Source organism: Falco naumanni, chromosome 7 (assembly GCF_017639655.2).
Source record: "Falco naumanni isolate bFalNau1 chromosome 7, bFalNau1.pat, whole genome shotgun sequence".
Lineage (NCBI taxonomy): Eukaryota > Metazoa > Chordata > Aves > Falconiformes > Falconidae > Falco > Falco naumanni.
The window spans coordinates 677,108-703,360 of NC_054060.1; the positions used below are offsets into that span (position 1 = coordinate 677,108).

The 26,253-nt window shown below is 56.4% G+C and overlaps 3 protein-coding genes across 5 annotated transcripts; 1 reads left to right on the plus strand and 2 right to left on the minus strand.

Annotated features, from left to right (window-relative positions):
- The first annotated feature begins 1,693 nt into the window (after positions 1-1,693).
- Positions 1,694-3,982, plus strand: PPIB (peptidylprolyl isomerase B). Its single transcript, XM_040602373.1, has 5 exons — positions 1,694-1,969; positions 2,152-2,265; positions 2,404-2,497; positions 3,180-3,364; positions 3,566-3,982. Exons 1-5 carry the CDS (start codon positions 1,814-1,816, stop codon positions 3,686-3,688), a joined length of 672 nt encoding a protein of 223 aa, XP_040458307.1. The 5' UTR covers positions 1,694-1,813; the 3' UTR covers positions 3,689-3,982.
- Positions 3,983-4,132: 150 nt separating this feature from the next.
- SNX22 (sorting nexin 22) lies at positions 4,133-7,838 on the minus strand. 2 transcript variants are annotated; one of them, XM_040602375.1, is made up of 7 exons: positions 7,674-7,817; positions 7,252-7,548; positions 5,328-5,411; positions 5,102-5,206; positions 4,938-5,032; positions 4,668-4,741; positions 4,133-4,530 (listed from the first exon to the last, which is right to left on the minus strand). In XM_040602375.1, exons 2-7 carry the CDS (start codon positions 7,318-7,320, stop codon positions 4,388-4,390), a joined length of 570 nt encoding a protein of 189 aa, XP_040458309.1. In that variant the 5' UTR covers positions 7,321-7,548; positions 7,674-7,817; the 3' UTR covers positions 4,133-4,387. The 2 variants fall into 2 exon arrangements, with proteins under 2 accessions (XP_040458309.1, XP_040458308.1); XM_040602374.1 differs by having other exon boundaries at positions 4,133-4,460; positions 7,252-7,838.
- Positions 7,839-7,966: 128 nt separating this feature from the next.
- Positions 7,967-24,829, minus strand: SNX1 (sorting nexin 1). 2 transcript variants are annotated; one of them, XM_040602367.1, is made up of 15 exons: positions 24,651-24,829; positions 20,353-20,455; positions 19,313-19,449; positions 17,982-18,048; positions 16,757-16,800; positions 15,590-15,731; positions 14,972-15,050; positions 14,148-14,223; positions 12,239-12,352; positions 11,992-12,085; positions 11,193-11,398; positions 9,680-9,823; positions 9,189-9,269; positions 8,674-8,745; positions 7,967-8,378 (listed from the first exon to the last, which is right to left on the minus strand). In XM_040602367.1, exons 1-15 carry the CDS (start codon positions 24,795-24,797, stop codon positions 8,328-8,330), a joined length of 1,557 nt encoding a protein of 518 aa, XP_040458301.1. In that variant the 5' UTR covers positions 24,798-24,829; the 3' UTR covers positions 7,967-8,327. The 2 variants fall into 2 exon arrangements, with proteins under 2 accessions (XP_040458301.1, XP_040458300.1); XM_040602366.1 differs by having other exon boundaries at positions 17,982-18,051.
- Between the last annotated feature and the right edge of the window lie 1,424 nt (positions 24,830-26,253).

The window sequence follows — 26,253 nt, forward strand, 5'->3', positions numbered from 1 at the left end:
AATAGATGTATTTATTACCTCTTCCTGACGACATTGTTTCTGTTTTCCTTTGCTTCTGTTGGGCACTCTTGGTAGCCCTCCTCTCCAGTGATAAGCCCTGAGCCTTTGAGGGGACAGTGCGCAGTGTGGGAACTTATGGGACTTTCTCCATACTTTGTGCTTTACAACCACTGCCAGTTTGGCCCCACAGAGCTTGGCCAAGGCGTGGTGACACAGATTTCTCTGCTCCTTGTGCCTGCATGTTCCCGCTTCAAGCATCCTGGGCAGGAGAATGGCTAAACCATTGATCCGCTTGGAATGCAAAGATTTGAACTGCCCCAAAACGTGCTGTCATGTGGTCCCTGTGTCTCTGGAACAGCACTGACAACTGCTGTCATAGGCATCAACTGTGCCTTCCCTAGGTGGAAAGGCACCGGGTACACCTGTGTGCTGGCCAGGGCACAGAGGGGCTTGGCCCAAGTTGCCACCAGCTGAGTTCCACCCCCCGCCCCCACCCCACCCACCCCCCCCGCCCCCACCCCACCCACCCCCCCCGCCCCCAGCCCCGGCACACACTGTGCTGGCAGCTGTGCCTGCAGGGGAGGGTGGCAACAACACAAGCCCAGCCACTGCTGCCTCCCTCTGCGCCTCTGGTCACTTAGCCAGGTTCTTGCACAGAAAGAAGCACCGTGCCCCCTCCGTGGAATCAGCCACCAGTGTGCAAATGGCTGCTGCTTATTTAGTCTCTGTACAGAGGAAATCATTAAAGGAGAAGCCACCTATCAACCAAACACGGCGTCTTTTCGAAGTGTTTTTCCCTGTATCTAGACAGCAACACCTGCAGCGTGACTCCTGCTCTTAGAAACTGCTTCACACTGGGATTTTGTTGGAATGCTTCTTCTCCTTCTGTTTCCCAGCCTTAAGGTAGTATTTTTAGTGTGAGCTTTTATTTCCTGTTCCTAAAAATTTGTCTTGGGACACTTGTGCTCTGAGAAGACAAACTTTCCCTGGCCCTTGGAAACACATCTCCACCGGGCAGTTCCTTTAGAGGTTTGTATGCTTGGTGGTTAATGCTGAACAAGAGCTACTTGAGTAGACGTTAAAAAAAAAAAGGCAATTCCCATGTATTCAACTCCAGTGTTTGTGAACAACCGTGCTAAGCTAGACATGGGCACCTGCCATAGTGCAAACACTCCTGTGCGCCTTCAGCTTGGCCACTTCTGGTATTTACGAGACATTCGGGCCTCGGTGAAGGCCGCTCTCCCCTCTCGTTCCTTTCTTCAACTCCATCACAAGCCTCGCCCCAGGGCAGGGGGCAGGCTCGGCAGGGGCACCCCCGGGCAGGCCTCCGTCGCTGCAGCCGGGGGTGCACGGAGGGCAAGGCCGCGTCCCCCCGCTGACGAGCGCGGAGCGGCGAAGGCCGCTGGGGACGCGGCGCCGCCATTCCCTCCGTCCGCTCAATGCCAACGGCCCACAATGCCCCGCCGCCGCCGCGCGCCCCCTCAGCGCCTGCCCGCCCCGGCCTCCGGCTGCGCCCATTGGCCGGCACCACACCCGCAGCCCCGCCCTTCGGCCTCCTCCCTCCGCCCCGCCTCCTCTTCCGCGCTGACCAATCAAGCGCCTCGCTCCCTTCCTGAGCAAAGGGCAACGTGGCAGGCGTCCGGCGGCTCCCTCCGGCACCGCCCCCGCCCGGCCGGAAGGTGCCTTTCCACCCCCCCCCCCGTCCCAGCAGCCGTTGGTCGCGCCCGGGCAGCTGTAGCGGGCGGGCGGGGGAGCGCGGCGCGGCGCGTACCACTGCGCGGCGGGAGCGGGGGGGCGCGGGGGGCGGGGCCGGATGCAGGCGGCGCGGCGGGCGCTGTGGCCGGGCTGCGAGCGGCGGAGGATGAAGGTGCTGGTGGCGGCGGCGGCGCTGGGCGCTGCCCTCCTGCTCCTGCTGCCCGCCGCCTCCAGGGCCGACGAGCGCAAGAAGGGACCCAAGGTCACCGCCAAGGTCGGGGTGGGGCCCGGCGGCGGCCTGGGGGGAGGGGCGGCCGAGGTGGGGGGAGGCCTGAGGCTGTGAGGCCGGGCCTGGCTGGACTCGGGGGGTTAGGCTGGGGGGGGGGCTGGCCCGGGGGGGGCCCGGCCGGTCCGGTCCCGCTGCTGCCCCCCAACCGCCCACCGCCCCCCTCCCAGGTGTTCTTCGACCTGCGGATCGGCGAGGAGGACGTGGGCCGCGTCGTCATCGGGCTCTTCGGCAAGACGGTGCCCAAGACGGTGGAGAACTTCGTGGCCTTGGCCACCGGGGAGGTGAGGGGCCAGCGGGTGCCTGGGCGGGCCTCAGCCGGCCCCCGGCGGGTCCTGCCTGGCGCCCCGCGGCCGAGCCGGCGGAGGGAGCGCTGGCCCGGCCCTCGGCCTCACTCGGGTTCCCCCCCCCCCCGCCCCCAGAAAGGATTCGGCTTCAAGGGCAGCAAGTTCCACCGTGTGATCAAGGACTTCATGATCCAGGGAGGAGATTTCACCCGCGGAGACGGCACTGGAGGTACCGTGGCCTGCGGCAGCCCGGGGATCCAGCTGCTGTCTTGAAGCACGACAGTGGCCGTGCTGCCAGCCCACAGCCTGGCTGCTCTGGGGACCGTTGTGCAGCTGGGGCACGGTGCCGTGGTGGGAACGGTGGGCCCACAGCTCGCGGAGACCTGGCCTCGAAGCAGAGCCTGGTGCTGGGGAGGGATGGGCCCAGTGAGGCTTGGCTAGCTAGTACCTGAGTGTTACCCACGTTACTGTGCCCCCTGCCCCAGGAGGACCTGCAGCTCCTCACTAAGAAAACTCCTCTGCAGCAGCTGGTGCCTCTGCCTCGCATTCTGGCTGCCAGGACGCATTTGGCCTAGTAGCAGCAGAGTTCGGATGCTTCCACCAGCACTTAGCAAACATTAGTAGAGTTGATGGTGTTAGCATTTGGGCTTATAAGCATTTGGGCAGGTCTGCTCTTGCACAGCCTCCTGCTCCAGTCTCCTGGGGGCATAATCTTCCCCTTGCCGAGCTCGTGAGGTGCTTTTAGCTCCTTCTGGTACCAGGTAGCTCATGGTTCCCTGCAGTGGTGTTAGTCCCTTTTCTAGATTTGCTCATTCACCCCACCCGGCCTGTGGAGAGACCTGCCATCATCACACACACCCCCCAACATATTTCCATGAGAACAATGTAGCCTTTTTTTTGTCTCCCATTAGGAAAAAGTATCTATGGGGACCGCTTTCCTGATGAGAACTTCAAGCTGAAGCACTACGGCCCTGGCTGGGTGAGCATGGCCAATGCTGGCAAGGACACCAACGGTTCCCAGTTCTTCATCACTACAGTGAAGACACCATGGCTGGATGGCAAGCACGTGGTGTTTGGCAAAGTGCTGGAGGGCATGGTAAGGGTGTGATGGGGTGGTAGAGGGGTGATCAGTTCCCAGGGGGAGAGTGGGCCCAGGCAGTTGCTGTCTAGGCAAGCTGGCTGGGAGCAGAGCATTGCGGAGAATGGGCTGGGAGGTGTCTTCTGGAACAGGGAATGTGCTAAGCTGGCACTGCCTGTGCCCAGCATTTCCCCAGTCCCACACCTCTGCTTTTCCCAGGATGTGGTAAGGAAGGTGGAGAACACTAAGACAGACAGCCGCGACAAGCCCCTGAAAGATGTTGCCATTGCTGACTGTGGCACCATCGAGGTGGAGAAGCCATTTGCCATTGCCAAAGAGTAATCCACCCTCCCAGCTCCGTGACACAGCATGGGGCCCTGTGCTCTGCAGGGGACCCAGCTGCGAAGGGCTGCGGGCCTGGGGCTGCCTTGCTCCCTTCTCCATGCATTTCCCTGTCGTCCTGGGGCAGGTGAGCAGCAGCAGAGCCGCTGTGTCCCATGTCCCTGCTGCCTGGCCTCCCCCTTCACCCTGCCGCCTTCCAGCCACCCAGCAGGCAGGATGGGATGCTGGCTCCTCTTCCCATCACTTTTGTAAGAAGCACATGCACCAATAAATGTGACCAATGTGTTTTTTAAAGAGTTGCCTCTCTTCTTCTCCTGGAGTGGTGCAGATCACTTAGCACCCTTCAGCACTCTGGCCCCCTTCCTTCACATTTCACCAAGCTGAGCAGCACAGTGCTTGGCACTGAATTTGATTTGCAGAATTACAAAGTACAGGGATCTTTTGCCAGTCAAGCCCAAGTGATTTATTGCACCATATCCCAGATGCCGAGGGTCTTCCAGCACAGTTCAGCATGCAAAGGCAGGAACCCCAGAGCACCAGGGCTTTCCCAACAAAGGCACCTTGGATAGTGGTAGGTGAGCAACACCGGTCTGGAGAGCAGCTGTGGGTCCCACCACAGCCTCTGGCTTTCCCTGCCCCATCGCAGCGTGGAGGTGTTATTTTTGCCACAGGGATCCTTCCTGCTGCCTGGCTGGCCGCTCACCGCTGCAGCCCTGGGTGCTGGGTGGGGGCTTGCGAGCCCAGCAGGCTGGGGGCTCGGGGTGCTGCATGCCTGGGGGTACAGCTCAGAGGGATGTAGAGGCCCTGCAGCACCCCACTGAGGACGGTGTTGGGGAGCGGGTCTGTGAGGAAAGGGGGGAGCTGGAGCAGTTTTGTTTCCCTCCCAGGTCCCATTAAAGGAAAAGCACGTTTTGGGGGCCCAACAGAGCCTTTTCCCTTGGAGGGTTTGGGGTCCTACACCCGTGGTCCCACTCCTTACCGGTGCCCAGTGGCTGCGTGTAGGGATCAGTGCAGAAGCTGACGACAGGCCGCTGGGAGGGCAGGTGGCCAGTGCTGCCACAGGAGAGGAGATGTCAGTGCCCAGCAAAGGGTCTTGTTTTCACCCTGGGTGGCCCAGCTGTGCACCGGCCCCCTGCCCATCTGTGTCTTGGGGTGCTTAACATGTGTGAGGGGGGTGATCCCAGCACCATGTGGGATGAGCAGGGTGTCAGTAGAGCCCGAGGGCACTGCCTGCTGCTCAGCTACTCACGGGAGGCTGCTGGCCTTGGGGTCCTGCTGGCAGTGCCGCACCTTCAGGAAGTCCAGCACGTCCTGGGGCAACTCCTCATTGTGGTACAGGACACCCTGCCATGTACCCAGGGGGGTCAGCACCCCAAAAAAAGCCCCAAAAGCCACAGCTGGATGGCTCCTTACCCGGATGTAAAGCTCCAGGCCCTGCCGGCGCTGCTCCAGCACTTTGGGCATCCAGTTGGGGACATGGCGGGTAGGGAAGTCGGGGACCTTGCAGGTCTTCTTGATCTAGGGTAGAGCATGGGGGGACATGATGGCAACATGGACCATGGAGGATGAGGCTGGGCCTCTCGGCTCCGAGGAGCTGGTGTCCACTCCCCATGTCCCCCCATGGTGCCGGTGGTCTCACCCGCTTGTGCAGCGCCTGGAACTCACTGTAGCGCTTCGCCACGGTGTGCCGCCGGCCATTGCAGAGCACCTCCACCCTGAACACCTGCGCCATGCATCAGCCACTGTGGCCTCCATCCTCCCAAGGGAGGCAGGGGCCTCCAGCTCACATCCCCCACCTGGGGAGGGCATTTGGGGACCTCCCCCCCCCAGCACTGTCCCGGACAGGCAGTGACCCCCCGACCTCTAGGGTAGCTAGGGACAAAACACACACACCCCCCACACCCCTGAGTGGGGCCACTCATACATGAAGCAGGCAGGACCCATCATGACATGGAGCAAATGGGGACACCATGGGGCTGGCAGGGTCTACATACTATTCCCCCACCCCTCCCCCCAACACCACCCACCACCCCGGGTACAGGGACCCACCCACCCCCTTTTTTTTAAGGGCAGAAGGCTCGACCCTGCTCATGGTAGGAACCCTGGGGAGTGGCAGGGACCTCCACCCACCAGGGACAAAGGGGCACCAACCCACACCCCACCCACACCCCGAGGGTGGGAGCCCACTCAAGGACACCCTCCCCACCTCTCCGCCATCCCCCACCCCACCCACCGGCCCCCGGCAGAAGGGGGACTCTGTGGCCCCTGGCGCCGGTGAGGACACACGCCCTGGAGGCAGCCGGGATTGAGACACAGAGAGAGGCACCACGCACCCCCCCCCAGACACTCACACACCCCGCCCCCACCCCACTCCCACCCCCCACACCCCCCACACCCTCCCACAGACACTCACACACCCCGCCCCCACCCCACTCCCACCCCCCCTCACACACCCCGCCCCCACCCCCCACACCCCCCCCAAACCCCCACACACACACCCACCCCCACACACACCCCCCCACCACACACACACACACCCCACCCCCCACACACACACCCTACTTCCCCCAGGGGCCAGAGGGTCCCTCGGCAGGGGCCCAGGGCAGGCAGAGACCCCCCCATTCCGCGGGACAAGCAGGGATGTCCCCCACCCCTGCTGGGGCCCTGGGAGGAGGCAGGACCTCCAGCCCTTGGGGCACCTTGGGACCCACCCCTCACTCCCCCCCAGCCCCCCCAGGGCAGATGGACGCCCCCCCCCCCCGGGGCCATCTTTCCCCAGGGCAGGCAGAGCCCCCGGGGCGGAGCGGGGCCCACCAAACCCCTGGGACCAGAAGCACCTCCAAGGGCAGATGCACACACACCCTTTCCAGGGCAGAGGGTCGTCCCCCCGTCCCCCCCCCCAACAGGGTCCTAAAGCAGTTGGGGACCTCCAACCCCGGGCAGGTGGGGACTCCCCTGGGGACAGGCAGGGACCTCCAACCCCCTGGGAACACTGGGACGGATGGACACCGCCCCCCCCCCCGCAGGCAAGGATCGCCATCCCCCAGGCGAGGGGGGGCACCCTGGGCAGGCAGGAGCCCGGGGACAGAGGGGACCCGCGGGACAGGGCCACCCCCTCTGTAAGAGCAGAGGGTGCCCCTGGCAGGGACCCAGGGCAGGCAGAGACGTCCACTCCCTGGGGGCATGTGGGGGGACCCCCCCGGGCACACTTGGGGACCTCCGGCCCCTGGGGCAGAAGGATGCACCCCTCCCCGCGGCAGGTGGGGTCCCCGGGAGAACTTGGGGACCTCCGAGCCCCAGGGCAGGTGGGGGCATCCCGCGGCAGGCAGGGACCCCCCAGCCACGGGGACCAGAGGGGAACCCCCTTCAAAGGGTCTGTGCCCCCCCTCCGGCAGGGACCTCCACTCCCGGGGCATGTGGGGTCCCCCGGCGACAATCGGGGACCTGCAACCTCCGGGACAGAGCGACACATGCACACACACACACCCCCCCGCCATGCACCCTCCCCGGGCAGGCGGGGGGCACTCCCTATCCCACCCCGCCCCCCCCCAGCCGCCCCTCACCGTGTGCGCCTTCTCGGGGCTGCGCGCCGCCGGCTGCGGCTCCGCGGCGGGGATGGAGACGGCGATCATGGCCCGCGGCTGCCGGGGGGCGCGGGGGGGGCCGCCGGGCTTCGCGCCGCTGTAACCTCCCGCCGGCTGCGGCACCGGGGCAGCCGCGGCCCCTGGCCACCCACGGGGGTGACACAGGGGACCCCGAAGCCAGCCCGCGGGCACCCCAAGGAAAGGTCCTGCAGCGCCCGGTACAGCCCGCTGGGGGCGGGGGGGGGCACAGCCCGGAGGTGCCGTAGGGATCCGGCGCTGCAGGGACAAGGGGAAAGGGAAGTGGGAAGTCAGCACGAGCTGCTTTTCCTTTTTTGACGGCAGCAGAAGGGGTGCCGGGTTTGAGGACACCCAGGTCCCCGGGGGGAGTCGAAGGCTCAAACCTTGGCCACAGGGGAAAAGGAGCACCACAGCCCCCAAGGCCAGCTGCTGGCTCTTGGGGGGGCTGGTCCCCCCACAAACCCCACCGAGGGGGGCCACTGCACAGCCCCGCTGAGCTCAGATCCTAAAAACAGCTCGTGCTGAAAGCCAAGGCTTAATCAGGAGCCAGGACAGGTGGCTGGGACAGTGCCCCAAGGTCACCCACGTCCCCGTCACAACACAGCAGGTGCCGCTGCCCTCGCATCAGCGGGATGCGGCCGTTAGCCCTCCCCGCCCCAAGCACAGATGGAGCCTGTTTGCCCTGATAGAAGTTTTATTACAGAATTTAATGGCACTGCAGGAGTAAGATAATCATTAGAGCCCTAAAACCCAGCCTGAAAAATATACATTTTACATACATCATTAACCCCCTGCTGCAGGTCTGGTCTTAAAGCAGGAAACTAGTTTCTCTTCAGTAAGAAAATATATGTTGCTAAATGAAAAATATACAGTTAGAAGAGTTACTGGCTTGCAAGCTGCTTGTCTGGGGTTAAACCTCTACCAGCTCCAGAGTGTTTAACTAGGGTTCATTCACGTGTAAAAGAGGAAGAGGTATAGTGTATATAAAAAAAAAAAAAAAAAGGCAAAGTTCAGGTTCGCTCATTTGCTCTGTCCCATTACGAAATGGCCTTGGCCTCGGGTAGGAATGCTTCCCAGTACTTCACCAGCTGCGGAGAGGAGAGAGGGAGTCAGGAGCCTGCAGGCACTTTGCCAGCACAGGCCAAGCCCAGAGTGAGTGGACAAGCATTTGTTTTGAGGGAGCAGAAGCTCCTCCACAGGGGCACAGACACCCCATCAAGGGGGATGCAACACATATTTTGCCCTGCTCCAGCCCACGGGTCCACCCCTTGCCACACCTGGGGAGTGGGACGCACCCACGGGGGGGGCATGCTTGATGGGGGCACGAGCTCACAGGGCTGAGCTTCAGGAAGCAAAACCACAGCAGGGGCCGTGGCTACTCACCTGCTGCTGAGAGTTCAACAACATCTCAAGGTATTTAGTGACATGGTTTCTGAAGTCCTTCGATTTCTCTTTCTGCAAGAGATAGGCACCACAGTGAGTACAAGGATGAACAAACCAGAAAAACTCTCCAGCTTTTGAGGGGGCAGGGAGGAAAAACCACCAGGATTTTCCTGTTCTCTCCTCCACAGAGAGACCAGCACAAGAACCCAAGATGCTGAGGATGAAGCTCATCTCTGGCCATAGCCTGATGGCTCAGAGGATCTTTGCCCACCCACCTTCATTTTAACAGATGTTAAATTCTTCTCTGGGAAGAAGCCAAAAGACATCTGTTCTGCCCACGGTAGTGATGCCCCAACTCACAGGTGTCCAGATTTACAAACACTGCCAGCCACTGTACTGGGAGCGGGGTCAGGAGCCAAGGTGACCCTTAGGTAGCCCAGCCTGGTATTCCCAGCCAAGACAGATTTATGCCAACCAGCTGGAGGGTTGCACACCGAGGGCTGGGCCAAACGTACCTCAAAGCGTATCACTTCCTTGCGGATGACAGCAGAAATCCGTTCAAAGTCCCTTTCATACTGTGTCACACGAGACTCCCACTGCAGAGAGAGGAAGCGTGTTGTTTCCAGGGGAGGGGAGGTGAAGAAGCTCTCACTCCCCTATCCAAACAGTTTCACAACCACAACTGTTCAAGCGAGAGGTGCTGCCGGAGCAAAGGTCGGCATTTCTGGTCCTCACCGCCACAGCAAGCTGCATCCCCTGCTTGCTGCAAGCTCAGCAAGGAAGCCACTGGAGGTGGGACCACAAGCAGCCCCTTCTGCAGCTTCTGTGTCTTCCTGTGGGGCTTGCTCAAGGCTGACTTATCCCTTGATGCAAGCTTCACAATAGATACCTGTCCCTTCAGCTCAGAAGGCCCTCTTCTCAAAAGGTCCCCTTCCTACCGCTCGCTCAGCAGCGGAGCACAGAGAGAAGGAGCTGAGCAGAGACCCCAGCATTCCTCATTCCCTACCTCCGAGATCTCCTCTTTGGCCTGCTGCAGCTTGTCAGGTTTGTTGGCCCAGAGCAGCCTGGCCTCCATCTCCCTCTTCTTCTGCAGCATGGTCTGGGCATCCTGCCACCGCTGCCAGGTCTTCATGCGCTGGTCAAAGGCTCCCTGAAAGGAAGGAGCAGACTGAGCTCTGCTCTGCCTCTGCTACCACAACAGCAGCAGCGGGCAGCTGCAAGTAGCTCTGCTGGCAGTGACAACCACGCCTTTGGCAAGGGGGGCACCTGCTAACAGCAGAGCTGCTTCATCGGTCAGGTCCTGAACCCATCTCAGTGTAACCAAACCCAAGCCTGACCATGGACTGCCCTGCTAGTGAAGGAGCCCAAGTACAACAGCAACCAGCTCATGCTTCAGGAGCAGCTTTGGGGCCTCCCTCCGTGCAGGGCTGGCAGCACAGGATTTGCCCACCTGCTCTAGGGTTTGGCAGGAGAGAGTTATTGGAAAAGCTTCAGCTAGGTGCACAGCTCACTGCAAGCCTGGCCAGGCCTGAGGCCACCTACTGAACTGACAGCATCCCAAGCACATCCAGCCCACCCCCAAGCACTGCTGCCTGTCCGCTTCAGTCCTGCTGCTGAGTGGCCAGTGCAAGGAGCTGCCTTCGCCTGTCTCACACCGGATCTCCAGCAGCAGCTCCCAGGCATCTGCCAGGAGGTCAGATTGTCTTAGCCGGCCTGCAATTCACCAGCCCAAGCAAGGAAGACCCCATTAGGCTTCTGAATGCATCCAGCCAAATTGTGGGGAAGAGCCTGAAAAGCAGAAAGCTGTGTCTGATAGCCTGGTCAGAAGGACAGAACAGCCAAGAGGCAAGACTAGCTAAGGCTCCTTACCAGAAGATAAGACTTAGTACCTCCAGCACTACCAAAGACCTTGGTCCTGCTCTGGAGCACCCACCACACTTCCCAGTAGAGGGGGGCTTGTGCCTACTCACTAGGCTGCATCCTGGCCTCTGCAGCCTTCAGAAACAACTGCTCAGAGGCAGCACATGTTTGGGACAGGAATGAGTCAGCTTGCCAGACTTGCAGCTCACTTGGGACTTGTTTCTTTCAGCCTCCAGCAAGGAGGCCAGTGCACCAGGCAGGCTGCATGGACTTGAAGACTCAAGCTCTCCCCCAGCAGGTGCTTGGCAGATCTATTTGCAGCACCAGATCAGAGGTTATCAACAGCTCACCACCTCTGCAGCAGCCACAGCCTTCACCTCTGGAAGGTGTAGAGCCATGAACTTGCTCTCCATCTCCCCTAGAGAACAGCAGCACAGCCAGGCCTTACCTACCTGCTCTCCCAATCTAAGCACTCCAACACATGCACAACTGGACATGCACAACTGGACAAGTTTGCCCTCTTGCCTGGAGAGGTCAGAGGCACGCCATGCCCCGCGCTTCAATCTAGAAGACTAGCTGCCCTCCTAGCACACCTAAGCCTAAAGATCAGTACTAGGACCAGCAGCATAGCCTAGAGCTTGCCCCAAAGGAGTGCTTACCCTTACAACTGAGAGAAGGCGGATGTAATCTCCCAGGAGCTCGGCCAGAAGGAAGAAGTCATTGTTAGCCTGTTCCTGGTGCAGCTGTTCAATCTTCTCTTCCACCTCAGCCAGCTGGGACAGCGCCCGGGACAGGGCTGTGTTGTCCTCCGAGCTCCCCAGCATGGCCAGGCTCTTTGCAAACTGGGCTGTATTCAACGCTAGCTCTGGTGAACAGAATTAAGAGAGTCAGCCGATGGGCCTCGCTACACCAGGTGCTCTGCAAGTAAAGCCCCAGCCGCTAATTTTCTGTAGCCCCAGGAGATGTCAGCTGGAAGAGCCAGCACTGTCTTGGTCAGAGCTGGCAGCTTCTGCAGCACAGCAGGAGGAGGGCTAGGCAACTCCAGCCAGGGAGGAGCAGCGAAGCAGCAGAGGAGGAAGAGAGGCACAGCTTTGCAGAAGTCAGCCAAAACATGCAGAGGAAGAAAAATATCCCCACTCCCTGCCAGAGGACAGCTTGGAATTAGTAATAAGATCAGCTCTGCTCAGGTTTGCTACAGCAGCCTCCATCCAGCAGGACACTGGTTCACTTCAACATTGTCATCCTAAACTTGCAGGGCTGGACAGAAGAGGTGGGATTACCATTTTACTTCTGTCTCCCATGATGAAGAGGCTGAGTCCTTTACAGTAAGGAAGCACTATCTTATCTTCTCAGAGGTGCCCCTAGGACACCCGCACACTGGTGACCTCCGGTCAGGCACCGCACAAGGCTCAAATGTTAGAGGCCAAGCTACACGGCAAGCGGTACCAAGCTTGTTACCTTTCCTGTGGTTCACTAGCGTTTCAACGACAGCGTGCAACTTCCGTAGCCGCTGGTCCTCACACTCCACCTCCTGCAGCTTCTCCTCGAACCACTGAAATGGGTAAAGCCAGAGCTGATTCCCACAGATGGTATCACTGCAGGAGCACAGGGCTTTCCTCGCATCTCGCACCCAAAGCCTGAGCTGGGGACGGTACGCAGCTCTGGAGCGAGGACGAGAATAGCCCAGAGGTGTCCTAATACTTACTATGTCCGATTCATTCATCTTGATGGTCATTTTACTGACAGCATCCGTAGCCTTGTTAAACATCTTCAGTATTCCTGCTCCACTCAGGGTCTGGGTGCCTACTGCTCTCGGTAGCTATAAAGCAAGAGAAAAAGTTTGCTTTACCAGGAGGTAAGAGCAGCTTAGCGAGCAGCCACCACAGTGGCGTCATTCTCCCCTGGAGGTCCCTTAACAGGCAAGGTTTCCCTGCACACAGCCACACGTACACCACAGCTACTGGCAAAGAATTAGCTAGACACCACCTGAGCAGCTGCATAGCCTGTACAGTATTTCCGATAATGGGACCAGAGTGGTTTTCAAACAAATGAGCAGTTCCTAAACCTTACACTGTATCTGGGGTCTGCCCGTTCTGCTTGGCCAAGGTAACACAGATCTGTAAGAACCTGCCATGCTACAGGAATCCCGGAACCGAGGGCTGTCCAAGCTGCCACCAGTCACACGGGCACGTACAAGTGTCTCAGAGCACTCCAAAAGCCAGCAGCAGTTTGTACTGCTGGGGGACACAGAGTAGTGTGGTGCTCTGACACTGGGAAATACCCTACACCAGCCACAACTATTTTCCAGACAGAGCTGCACGTGCAGCAGTGTGGGATGTTTCCATGCCTGCTCCTACACCAGAGCCCGCCAGCACAGCATTAGCACTGGAATCACTCAGGGTAGGGTTTCCCCAGGGCTCAGCTTCTTGAAGAATGACTTCTCCACATCAGGTGTGCAGCTGGACAAGGTCACGCTCTCCTCGGAGGAGCAGGGACCACATCAGGCACATGTTTCAGTACAGAGCCAGCTCTTCCTCAACATCTGAGCATCAGGGCAAGCCAGCACGGGACTCCCCCTCAGCTCTCAACAGCAGGCTGCACTCCTGTCATGGACTTCAGAAAACAGACTACACGTGTTCTCAACGTGTGCCCCCACCGCGATGTACACATGCTAGGCCAGAGCTCTTTACAAGCACACAGGGCTTAGACAAGTGACACAGGAGAAAGTTCTGTTGTATTGAGATGGCACGGCAAGGTTTTGGTAGGGGCAGGCGGGGCTACAGGGGGGACTTCTGCAAGAAGCAGCCAGAAGCTCCCCTTATCTCCAGCAGAGCCAATACCAGCCGGCTCCAAGATGGACCCAACACCAGCCAAGGCTGAGCCCATCAGCTATGATGGTAACACCTCTGAGATAATGTATTTAAGAAGGGGAAAAAGTTACTGTGCAACAGCAATTGCAGCCAGAGAGAGGAGTGAGAATATGCAAGAGAAACAACTCTGCAGATGCCAAGGTCAGTGAAGTACATGGAGGACTGTCTCCCATGAGAGGGACCCAATGCTGGAGCAGGGGAAGAGGTGAGGAGTCCTCCCACTGAGGAGGAAGGAGCAAGAGACAACAAGTGATGAACTGACCCAACCGCAGCCCCCATTCCCCAACCCCCTGCACTGCTGGCAGGGAGGAGGCAGAAAATTCAGGAGTAAAGTTAAGCCTGGAATAACCAAGGGATAGAGGGAAAGGTGTTATAAGATTTGGTTTTATTTTCTCACTACCCTACTCTGATTTGATTGGCAATAAATTAAATTAATTTTCCCCAAGTCGAGTCTGTTTTGCCCAAGACAGTAATTGCTGAGTGATCTCCGTGTTCTTATCTTGATCCACGAGCCTTTCTTTTTATTTTCTCTCCTCTGTCCAGTTGCGTGGTTTTGGTGGGCACCTGACATCCAGCCAGGGTCAACCCACCACATCTGTTCTCATCATCACTGGTTAAGAGCTCTTACAGGGTTCTTGCTACTTCTGGCTGAGCTTTGAAGCATCATGCCTCATTAACCACTTGTGTACCCTTTCCTTCTGCACTTCCAAGGTACCTGTAGCTACATTATCCCACGCTACTGACCTCCTCCTTTTCCAAGAACTCCCTGACGTCTGGGTCTTGCAGCATTGTTGGATGGCTGACAACTCTCCGTAGGTACCTGTGGAGAACACACCAGGTGTTACTTTGGCTGTAGCAAACCTGGCTCTGAGCTATCACACCGAGCTGCAACACACTTGTTATTTACTCTGAAGTGGCAGCTGGGTAGCTGGAAGTCAGGCCCAACAAGCTGTTCTCACTCACCCACGCAGAGTCCTCCCTCTCTGTGGGCTTCAGTGAGACCAGCCTGCCAGACCAGACCCGCCAACCTCTTGATTAACACTTGCTAGAGCAAGAGTTACTTGATATGCCATGTGATCAAGATCCAGCCTTACATCCTTAACAACAAGACTTCAACAGATCTTTCAGAGGCTGAAGCTGGAGGGGATCAGCATCCTCGTGCCAATTACAAAAGTCAACACAGGCAGCACAGCAAAGGCCACCTATGGCTGTGGAGTTAGGGTGCAAGTTAGACAGAGATCAAGTTATTTCTCACCTGATCTGCGCTGTTTGTACAATTACTTAACATCTATTTTGGGGCTCCTGAGACAGCTCACTTTTCTCCCTGCCTGCTCAGTGGAGTTTGGCCAGATTTGGACCAAACACCAACAGAGGCTTTTGAAGCAGGAGATTGTTTTACAGAGTCAAAGCAACTCTCTGCAGTTGCAACTCTTTAGTGGCCTCCAGGTTTGCTGCAAACCCAGAAGCAGACTGCTTTTCTCATGTAGGGAGGAGAGTGCAGCCAATCTGACCTTTCAGAGGTCCCTTGCTTGGTTCAGACACAAGGGGATAGCTGTTGGGGTCTGTACCTCTCTAGAGCAGCCCGTCTTTTCTCTAGGAACTCTGCAGAGGAGGAGTCTTCTTTTCCAACTTTCACTTTGGTCATTCCTAGCACAGAATGAAGATGCAATTAATGAGCTGCTTCAAACTCAACACACAAGGTAGCATGGTTTGTTACAAAGTACAGACTACCAAGGGACAGCAGAGGAGAGGCGTTTTACAACAGGAATTAGACTTTGCATCAGCAAGAGCTATTTTGGAATTTAAAATCTGCTTATACCTAACATCTAGCAGAAGTCGACATCCAGAAAAGAGAAAAAGCAACAACAGGCAAGACTGGAATAGTTACAGGCCTGGACTCAAGTGAACAGCAATTCAGCGACAGTGCAGAGGATAAGGTTTCATTCTACCATCAAGCAGGTGTAGAAGTATCACCGAACTCAAACAAGGCTTTAAGCCCAGAGCCCCAAGTATGGAACCAGAGTTTTTGGCTGTGCCACAGAACCCAGATTATTTTCCACACCTGCTTCCCAAGGCTGCTCTGCAGCTTCCCTCTCAGCTTTGAGACTGCAGGCAGGCCTCTCCTTCGGGCACAAAGCTCAGCATCAGAAGGACCAGTTCTAGTGCTCTGCACCTCCACCACTTACCTATGAGGCTCTTTTCGGGTGGTGGAGGAACGATGAACCCATTTTGGGCATGCTTCTCCGACAGCTTCTCATAGAGACCCAGAAAGTCACTGAACCTCCTTTTCACTGAAAACTGCTTGCTCCTGAACATGGGCATGCTCGTCTGGGGGGAGGAGATGAGACTCTGATCAGGCCCACACAGGGAAGCTTGCCCCAGCACGCACAGCCTTGCTAACTATCTGCTGTCACTTCTGGGGATGAAGTAGGACAGCTTGAGCTCTGCAAGATACAAGGAATGAACAGAGCGAGCTTTGGTCTAGGTTTTCAGCAATGTACCTCCTAACAGTTCTCCTTGGGACCAAGTAGCAGTACTAATAACACTAAATAACAGAGCAGCTGTTACTTCAGCCACAGGTTGCCTGATAAGCCCTGCCTATTGCCTAATCCCATCATCCCTGCTCTACCCAGGAACAGGGACTGCTGTCAGGTCACACTTTATCACTTTGACTACAGGGCCCAGCAGTGGCTTTTGACTGTGTTGGCAGAGCAGGAGTGGAGGCTAACAAGTCCCTAGTCCCCTTCGCATACCATCAGCTTCAGACCACAAGATGCCTGTAGTCCAACAGCTGCTGTACAGACAGCTAGGAACAACTTTTTGCAGAGCTCAGAGCAGCATCCCAAAGCTCCAAGCAGGGCAGTAGCTGCAGAAGGCTCAATTTCTTGTGACTAGCCCAGGAGAGCAGGTCCTGACACGAAACTAGTTACAACAGCAGCTCTTCAGCTACAGCTGAGTTCAGGTCAGCTTAACCTGATGCTACTGTCAGCACAGAACCTTTAGCAATGGCCCCAGTGTCTGGGGCTCTCCCTAACAAATATCCTTCCTGCTGCTCACTCCAACACTGAGCATCGGTGTCAGTCAGGACAGCAAAGATGTAACTGACTGGGGAAAAAAAAGAAAAAAAAAAAAAAAAAAAGACAGTCTCAAATGGATTCAAAACCCTATTTCTCAGCTAGGCTCATCCTTTGATCTGCAGGGGTGGATTAGAACCCCTGAATCCATGTAACAAGGCATTCAGACCTCCTGTCTATGTAGGTCATCACTGGCTTGGCTAAGAACAGACAGTCCAGCTGCCTTCAAACATGGAAAAATAATGGCACCCCATCTCAGGAGCAACAAGTTAGACATACCTGCGTTGACACTTTGTAGGCTACATACGCATTCATGCCATCACCTGTGGAAAACAAACAAGGCATTAGTATCACAAGATCAGCACTTTCCACTATCACCTGAATGTGAAGCATAAGGCTCCTGCAATCTCCTGGCTTTTGCCTGCCTCAGTGGTTCTCATCTTCAGCCTGACAGAGCCCCAGATCTCCACACAGAACCACAGGCAGCATCTCACTGCGGGACCTTGGACCCCTGCCCACTAGGCATTTCCCCAACCTGACTGCTTAGCCCTCCTTTTACTTCCTAAGGCAGCCAATGCTGACAATCAGGCGCTTGTTACACTGACAGCATTTGGGCTGACTCCATGCATCTGCTCAGCACGCAACAATTGGGTGGCTGTACAGCACATGAAGCAGTCTATTCAGAGTATGCAAGTCAGAAGGCCCCTGGCTGCATGTGGTTGGATTCTGAAACATGACAGGCAGTTTTCTCCAGCAAACACAGAAATCCCCTTGTTTACCTGGTAGTTCAACTGAAGGGCAGCCTCAGAAGTCCGATCTACCCCTAACAGACCTCCAATTTACAAGTCAGTGCACCTCCCAGCTCCAGAGATCACAACCCATGGAGTGAGAGCAAGCTGCCACTCGTGAGCCACCCTGATGTTACCTTGGGTTCTGTGCACCCTAGAGACTGCCACATAGCTGGCCAAGTTCCACTGACCCTCACTTCCAAGAGAGAAACCCTCTTGCTTCTCAGTTTGAAGTCAGAGCTGCTTCCCTGGCAAGCATAGCTGCTAGGGAAGGTGCCAGAGCATGGAATAATACAGTTTTAGGTTAAGGCAGTTTTGCCTCCCTCTTGCCAGCTGCACACAGGACAGCGCTGCCTGGAGGTCAAGCCAAGCTGGTCACCACAGTTCCAAGCAACAAACTCTGCTACTGTAAGCATCACACTTCACCCTCCAAAAAAACTTGCTCCTGGCTCACTGCCTTTGAGGTCCTTCACTTTCCAGAACCTGCTCCCGCATCACCTGTTTGCAACCTAGGATTTTGCTTTGTGTAGCTTCAATTCTTCTTGATGTTGAAAGAAGCCTTGAAGACGTTACTCCAGGATCAAGTCTGCACTTGCAGAGACAGCTTGAAAGCTGGGGCTATGGCACGTGGAGGTCATAGTTGCATTCAGTCCTATTGTAAAGCCTAGCTTGTCTAACTGTGCTTCACTGTGCAGCAGGACAGGACATTAACTCACCAACTTTCTCTGGATCACTCACTCCTACAGTCAGCTCAAATTTGTCTTCCTGTTCCTCTTCTTCCAGCTGCTTGGAGTAAGCACACAAGTACAGCAAGTTAAAACTAGAAAGCAAGGCTTCAAACCACCCTAAACCATGAAGTTCCATACATTACAGTGAGCTTTTCACACTGCCAGGGCATCTTTGGCACTTCAGTCTGGCCAAGGTCATTCTGTAAATCCCTCAAGGTTTTCACTTGTGTCCAGACTACATGTTCCAAGGATCCCAAACTACACCACTATCTGCACAGACTGACGTACAAACTGCTCAGCCCCAAGATGAAACTCTGCAGAGGCCAGGCTCAGCTCTGCACAAGCTAGCTCCCTTTGAGCTCTTTTATGTCACGATTTCAGTCCTCATCTGAACCAGCATAAGATACTGAACCTATACAGAAGCTAAGTTGTAGTGTATAGGCACATGGGGATGGAGCACCAGGATAGCAAGAAGCAGACCCAGTCTGGACAGGTCTTTTCGTCATACCCTGCTTTGCGAAAGGCCAGTGGGTGACAGACCACAGAGGCTTCAGGGTTGCTTAGCAAGCATTGCAGTGCCTCGTTAATGGAATTATGTTAAAGGACTGGGTGAAGCACAGCTGAGACCAGCCTCAAATGACCTTTGGTCTGTGAACATGAAGGCAACAGCTTATCAGCTCACTGATCAGCCCAGCATCCTGCCCTAGCTCTGCATTGCTCCTTCACTTAAGCCAGTCTGAAGTCAGCCTAAGACACTGCTCCTGATGGCACTGCAGAGTCCATCCTCATGAGCTCAGGAGTGTTTGGGGAGCGCTTCCCTTGTCTCCAAAATGATTTCAGTCTCTCTAAAGGAGAAACCCCAGATTTAGGCCAAGTACAACCTGATTAACTGGGCTTGGCAACCAGACTACAAGTTCCACTTCAGGGCCCTGTGCTTTCATGTCACCCAGGAGACTGTTTCTTTGAAAAACATGGACAAGAGCAGCTACACCACTTGCCTCATCTGCAGCAATACAGCATGCTAGAGCTCCAAGTCAGAGCTCAGACCTTCAGGACCAGATCAGCTGCTTGCTACTTCAGCTTCAGAGGCAGTCTACACCACCACACAAACAAGAATGCCATCAGGCTGACCTGAACCCCAATTTAGTGGTATCAGTCCCAGACTGATGGCCTGATACACAAGCCAGGGCATCCAATATGGCAATTACATTAATTGCATCATTTAAGATGCATGTTTACAACTAAGTAAACAGACAGGTTCCTGCCAATTACAGTCTGAAACCAGCAGGGCAAGTAGGAAAGCTCAGAGCAATTCTCACCTCCTCATAGCTCTTTGGAGGGTTTCTAGAAGAAGAGCTTGCAGCTACTTCTAATGAGGGAGCAGGATTGGATGCTTTGGCCAGTTCCTTCTTCTGGTTGTTTTGCGTGCTGTCTAGAGACAATTCTACAGTGGCATCTGTCAAGAGAAGTTTGCAAGGGTCAGCCTCTCTACTTTGGGTTCCTGGAAAGGTAATTTCAGTATTCTCAGAGAGGTTCATGGGATCTAGGGAGTAACAATAATCTTAATTAGCAAAAAACTTCCATAGGGAGGACACCTGTAAGCACTGGGAAGAGCAAGACTTAATGCATCTTCACTGGAGTAAGAAACTGCTGGAGAATACAAAGTTAATCCAGTTAACTTCTTATTCTAGAAGGAGCCAGGCATCACCTCCTTGCTGCGTGCGGGAGGAGCTGCGCACTAGAACAGCTACAGCTGAGCTGGATTTTTACACAGCACATAGGCCAGCCTGGAAGGCAGGATCCTTCCCAGTACGCTTCTCCACCCAGAGGAAGTAAAAATTTCCATCTGCTAGCAGATGTCTCCAGAACTAACTCTCAGATGCCTCTGCCAGAGGTGTCCCACCATGCCAGGGCTGGGGAAGGTCTGACCCTCCTCATTTTCCCCTGCTGAGGAATGTTAGGTTTCCTGTTCCTTGGGAACAGCCACATCTCTGTCAGAGATGCTTCCTCCACCTGCACAGAGGGAGGAGAAGGTAGAGAACAAAAGCCTGTTAACTCTAAGAGGACACTCACCACCTTACAGTTTAAGGCAACAAAACTAAAGCAAACCCCATTTTAATGCTCTTCAGCTTCCAAACAGTTAATCCTGCCACATGATTATATTAGAGACCTGGAGGAGGCTACTCTGACCTTCCCCAAAACACCACCAGTGCTTCCAGAGCATGCTGGAACATGAGTTTGAGATAAGGACCTGTGATAGTCCAGAAATATCCTTGACCTGCATGTTATGCTTAAAAACAGATCACTCCAGCCTTAAAGTTCAGAAGCTCCAGCAAACACCCAGTAGATACACACTCACCTGCAAATAAGTCCTGATCATCTTGCTCTACATGAACCCCATTCTCTTTGGAGGTGCTGCTCACAGGGAGAAGAGATTCCCTTTTAGGTGCTGTGGGCCTGCTCTGTAAGAGAATCAAAACCACATTTTAAATGACAATAAGACATCGTTTACACTGAGGAATGGAGGCTGGGGGACCGAACAGCTCACCTTCCTAGCTGCTGCGACACAGGGTCACTACTCTGAGCAGCATGGCTGGAGGATATCACAGGGCTTCCCTTCCACCCACCCTTGAGTGTTACAATCTCTGCCAGCCAGGCTGTAGTGAGGCATCTGAGCCGTTAGGGACACGAAATATCACATGAAACTTCAAAGGCAGTTTTGATCCTGATTTTTAGCAGAACAGGAGCAGCTAGCAGGTCACTGGTACACGCCAGTCCACAGACCAAGCACCACAGCCCCAGTCCTTCCGCGACAGGTGTCAGGAGCAGCAGGCAAAGTACGCACAAGTGCTCCTGCTCACACACCCATAACACACCCAGCTGTGCCATTTCCAGGTAGCGCCTCACACACCAGCACTCGCACTGCAACAAGGCAGGCAGGCAGCACTAGAGACCCTCTTGCACTTAACCGTAGGAGCCAGCCACGCAGCCAACAGAACCCTTGGGAAAGCAGAGTTGTCACCACTGGTGGCAGAGACCCACAGCAATTTGCTTGCGTGAAGGCAAGGCACTGGGCACCACAGGAGCCTTGTCAGCAGCTGAACTTGTGCTAGCAATTTGGTTGCCACCACAAGCCCAGCAGCCCTTCCCCAGAGGGCTGGTTAGGGCCTGCCTGGGGGCAGCTGGGCCGGGCTTTGGTGCAGCAGCTCACTTCCAAATGGTGCCAGAGGAGCTCACGGACTCTGTGGCCCCAGCACTGCTGGGAAGCAGCTTCATGGAGCTGCATTGGACTGTCCCAGCTACTGGGAGCAGGCGTGGGGACAAGGTGAAAGCCCATCTGAGAGCTTGTATGCCAACCAGCCCACCACACCAGAAGGCAGAGTTATTTCTTCATTCCTGCTGCAGGCAAGAGCTATGGACGCTGGCATCACAAATCATCCCTCATTTTGCAGGCAGACAAGCAAGTACAAGTTATTCCAAGCAAGAATCAGACAGCAAGCACTATTCTTTAACATCCTAGCAGAGAACAGAACAAGTCTTTGACGGCCAGTAAATGAAGCTCTATTAGCAGTGACTCTGAACCACCACTGTCTCAGCAAGGAAACATCATCGGTTCCCATTGCTCCTGAAGGAGCAGCTGCCCTTTGAGGTGGGCTCAAGTCCTTGGGTACATCAACCACCAGTACTGTCTGTCTGATGAAGGGTTCTCCCATATTTTAGGATGTTTCCTGGAGGAGAAAGCTGGGACCACTCCCAGCTTGGATCACGACAGTTAGAGGCATGAGCTATGTTTGCTAGCGATGGAGAATGGGGAGCAGAGAGACCCAGGCCAAACAGCACACCCAGACCTGTCCCAGGGCCCTTCAGACTGACACCCAAGCCAACAGGAGCGCTGCTGCCACAGGGACCTCTTCCAGCCAGCAGCTGAGCCAACAAGAGGACTACTACCACCTACATTTGAGACATCTGTAGCAGGTCTCATTCAGAACCTCTGCTTCTGCAGGAGGTCTTCAAACTGGAAGAAACGTTGTTCTACATGGACAAGGGAAGGTGGTCTCTAAAGTTTCCCTAATGAGTCTCCCAGCTCTCAAATGCAGAAAAGGGCTATCTGCTTTTCTACTGTGACCAGTTCTCAGTTTGCATTAAATGTAGTTTCTAAGACTATGAAAGTAACACACCCTCTTCCTACTTCTCCATCTGCTACCACAGAAGAGCCAGTTTCTTTTAGATCAGCCCATGACACAACACCCGCCCTCTCAGAGGCCTGACAGCACACCGACCATAACGCGTGCAGGCAGAAGCTCCCTGGGTCCCCCCGCGGAAGCCTGACACCTACCACGGGGAAGCAGACCTTGCATCAGAAGAGCTAGCCTTTGAGGGCATCCCTAGAGAGGGCTGTGGTCACATAAAGATACAGCTTTTGTCACCAGGCAGATGATGTGCAGCTCCACCTATACCGTGTCTAACCCAAATGCTTCTTCACTGGCTACTGTAAGACAGCTAAGTGCTGTCAAGCCACCTGAACTGGCTGGCAGCCGGGTGGATCTGCCTCACCAGCACAACTCCCCTGCTTCACAGAAAGTGTTTTGCTCATGCTCAAGGGCACACACACAAGCAAAGCCACCGGTTTGGACAGAAGAGCCAAGTATTAGTTATGACAGTTGCCTCAACAACAACATAAGCACCTGATAAGCTGCTTTAGCTTAACAAACTAAGCAAAGGGACGCTTTATTTGCTTGAAAGCCCATGGCAGCTAGCACTCGGCTGTTTTGGTAGGCTGCCTCTACCACAAAGCAATGAGCTACCTACTACATCTTCCAGTTCTTCAACTAAGAAAGGTCCCAAGAAGATCAAGACCATCACCACATCCTGGTGCCAGCCAGAGGTACCAGCATCCTCCTCTTGCAAAACCTGGGTTGCATTTTTCTGCGTTATTTCCAAAATATATGACCCTGCTGGTGTGTTTTGCCCAGAACAGCGTGAATGTTTCATCCTCGCAAGCTCACACAGGGCAGAATCTACCCACATCTCCCCAAATCTGCCTTGTTCCCTGCTGCTAAGGCACGAGCAGAAGATAGCCTGCTGCTGAGCAAGCACAGCTCAAGAACACCAGAGCAGCACCAAGCCAGAAGCCCCACCAGAAACAGGCCAGAGACAACTCCAGCTTTGTGCCAGTGGCCAGAGAACCTTAGCCAGGCCAGATCCACTCCCAGCAGCTGGCAGGTTCGCATGTGCATGGCCATGGTCTGCTCCAGGCCTCCCTGAGCCCTGCCCAAGGAAAACATCAGGGCTGGGAAACTGCAGACAGGTGAAGGTTTCTGGAGAGATTCCTGCCACAGACACCAACTCCTCCTGCCCTGCCAGCAGGAGCAGGTGGCTGGAAAAAGCCTGGGTGAGGCGGGCAGAGGCTACAGTGTCAGTCCTTGCAGGGAACATGACCAGCCTCAGCTTGCAGAGCTTAGGAAATCAGCCCTAGTACCTGCAGCGTTCAAGCAACCAATGTGCTGGAGGAGCCACCTCCTGCTGCCCCTCACTCAGCGCAGATGCCAAACCCAAGAACTTGAGGCCAGCAGCTGGCTGGGGATGGATTCAGCTTGGAAAAGTACCAGCCAGTGTTTTAACTCTGTTTGCTGGTCACTGTCTGGGATCAAACACTGGCACGGCTGGCATGATTTAATGCCAACAGCCTTCAACAACCAAGGATTTATGCACAGGAGACTTAGGAACAAGAAAAGGTGCTAAAGCCCTTCACCACTCATGCCTCCACCTTCAGCAGGGAATCTGTGCAGCACCAGCGATCTGGTTTGCTGAACAAGTACAGCCAAACCTTCCTAGACCCTCCTGCAGCCAGTTGTGCCAGTACAAAGCAAGAGAGCCATCAAGGCATTGGTGAGCCTGCTCTTCATGAACAGGGGATAGTGGACACCTCCTGTCATCTCACCCCCACTGCATGCAGGGTTTCATCCCCCAATACCAAACTGAAGGCAGCAAGCACCACATCGGCCACACCAGCACCCTCTGGATGTTGAGGGGACAAGAGCCGAGGCTGGGGGAAGGAAGACAGGGCTCTTCCCCGTAAAGTCTCACAAGCTGCACAGCAAAGACGCTGAGCCTGTGGCTGTCACTGGGTTTCAGACTAGCGAGGAAACCTGCTCACGAGTTACTCTGACCCCGATCTGGGGGGCATATCGAGAAGCGGGCAGCTGCCCCCAGTGCTGTGCCCAAGCCACACAGGGACACCTTCACACGGACAGGCTCCTTCAAGACACTTGGGTTCTGCAAGAATTAGCAGGTTATAACCTCGGGGAACCAGGGGGCAGCCTGGCCTAAGCCGCTTCACAGCCCCACGGCCAAGCCGGCTGCCTGCGACCAGCCCCCTGCCTCCCGGACAACCCCCGGCCCCCAGCCCTGCCCCCCTCAGCCACCCACGGCGCTCGAAGTGCTCTCGGGGCCGGAGGAGATGCTGGGCTCCCTGCAGAACAAAAGCCCAGCGGCCTTGTCCCCCGCCTCTTTTATTGTGGGGCGTTTCCCCCTTTTTTAACCAAACCCAGAGGATGCCACACCGCTCGCCTGCGGGCAGCGGGCAACCCCTCCCTCAGAGCCCAGCCGGGCCGGGCCTGCCCCGCGGCACTGCCCCCCGACCCCGCCCACACTCACGGTGCCGGTGAAGATGTCCTCGCCCTCCGTGTCGCTGTCGGCCGCCCCCGGCGCGTCGCTGTCGCCGCCATGGGCCTCGGGAAAGGGCGGGGGAAGGCGCTCAGCGGGGGAGGGGGAGCGGGAGCCGCAGGCGCCGCCCGACGCCATGTCCGTGCTGCCGCCGCCGCTTCCGCCTGCGACCGCCGCGCCGGAAACCGCCGCCGCCGCCTTAACCAGCCGGGGCGGGGCCGGAGGGGCGGGCGGCCTTCGGATTGGACTGTACCTTCGCCTGCCCCGCCCTCCCCCACCAGCGGAATCCAATGAACGCCACAGTGCTCTTCCGCTGGCAGGCGTCTCTCCGTCCCCATGGAAACGGCCACGAGCCTGGGCGGGTGGGGGGGGCCGCGGCCCGCCGGACCGTACCATTGCACCGGCGGAGGGGGAGAGTGTGTCCCCCGGGGGCAGCGGGCCAGCCCAGGGCTGGGGGCGCTGAGGGGGCCCCTGCGTGTGGCGGGCGGCAGGGCCGGCATCCCCCGGGCTGGCACCCCGGGTCCCTCAGCGCCCGGCCGGCAGGGCCAGGGTCCCTCCTGTGCCCCACCAGCTGTGCTCTCCTCAGTGCCTCAGCCGAGGCAGCGGCCATCCCCTCCGTGCGCCAAGCCAGCCGGCTGTGGCCTCCTCAGGTGAGGAAACCCAACGCCCCAGGTGAGGTACCTGGCCGCCAACCCCTCAGTGCCCTCACCCAGAGGCCCCGGTGCCTGTGATGTCCCAGCTGAGGTTGGCCACAGTCCTCCCTGCGCCCCAGCCTCCCTCCTGGGATGCCTGACCTCAGGCAGCCTGGTCCTCCCTCAGTGCTCCGACAAAACGGCTGTGGTGGCCTCAGCACCTGAAGCCGGACAGCCATGGCCACCTCTGCAGCTGGGGGGCCCCAGAAGCAGCCCGAGAGGTGATGCTGCCACAGACCACCTCGGTCCCTCCTTACCCCCACCTTTGCCTCGCCCCATAAACATGCTATAGCAAGCCTTGTGTAAGCCCAAAATACCCTTCCCCACATCCCACACCCACAAAACACCCCAGGATGAACCCCCACCCCCCAGGCAGTGGCTACCCTGGGCCCAGCTGCTTATGCATGGTGATGGGTGGCCATGACCCCACGCGGCTGGTGGTTCGGACAGTGCTGGGAGGAGCCGGGCAGGGCAGTAGGTAGAGCAGAGCCAGGTGTGACACCCTGGACTTCCATCAACTTTAGGTTTCACAATGCAACAAACCAGACAGGGTCCCAGACCTGCCAGACACACCTCAGCTGAATTAATTCACCAGGTGGTGCCCCAGAGAAAGGGTCTCTTTCCCCACATGGGAAGGGCTGAGACAAACTGCTGGGTGGTGCAGGTCCCTCCACTATGGGACAGTAACCAAAAGAGATGGATTTTCCTTCTTTCACCTTAGCTGTTTCCTGCAATAAGGCAGCAAAAGCCAGCCGAGACCTCCAGCCCTTCTGCATCAGAGCACTTGTTTTGTACATGGCTGCAATCACACAGCGCTTTCTTCCTTCATCCAGGCTCTCAGGTGAGGAGCACTCGTGCTAGGTCTGCACTCCGCTCTGTTGCCAGCTGAAAACATAACATTG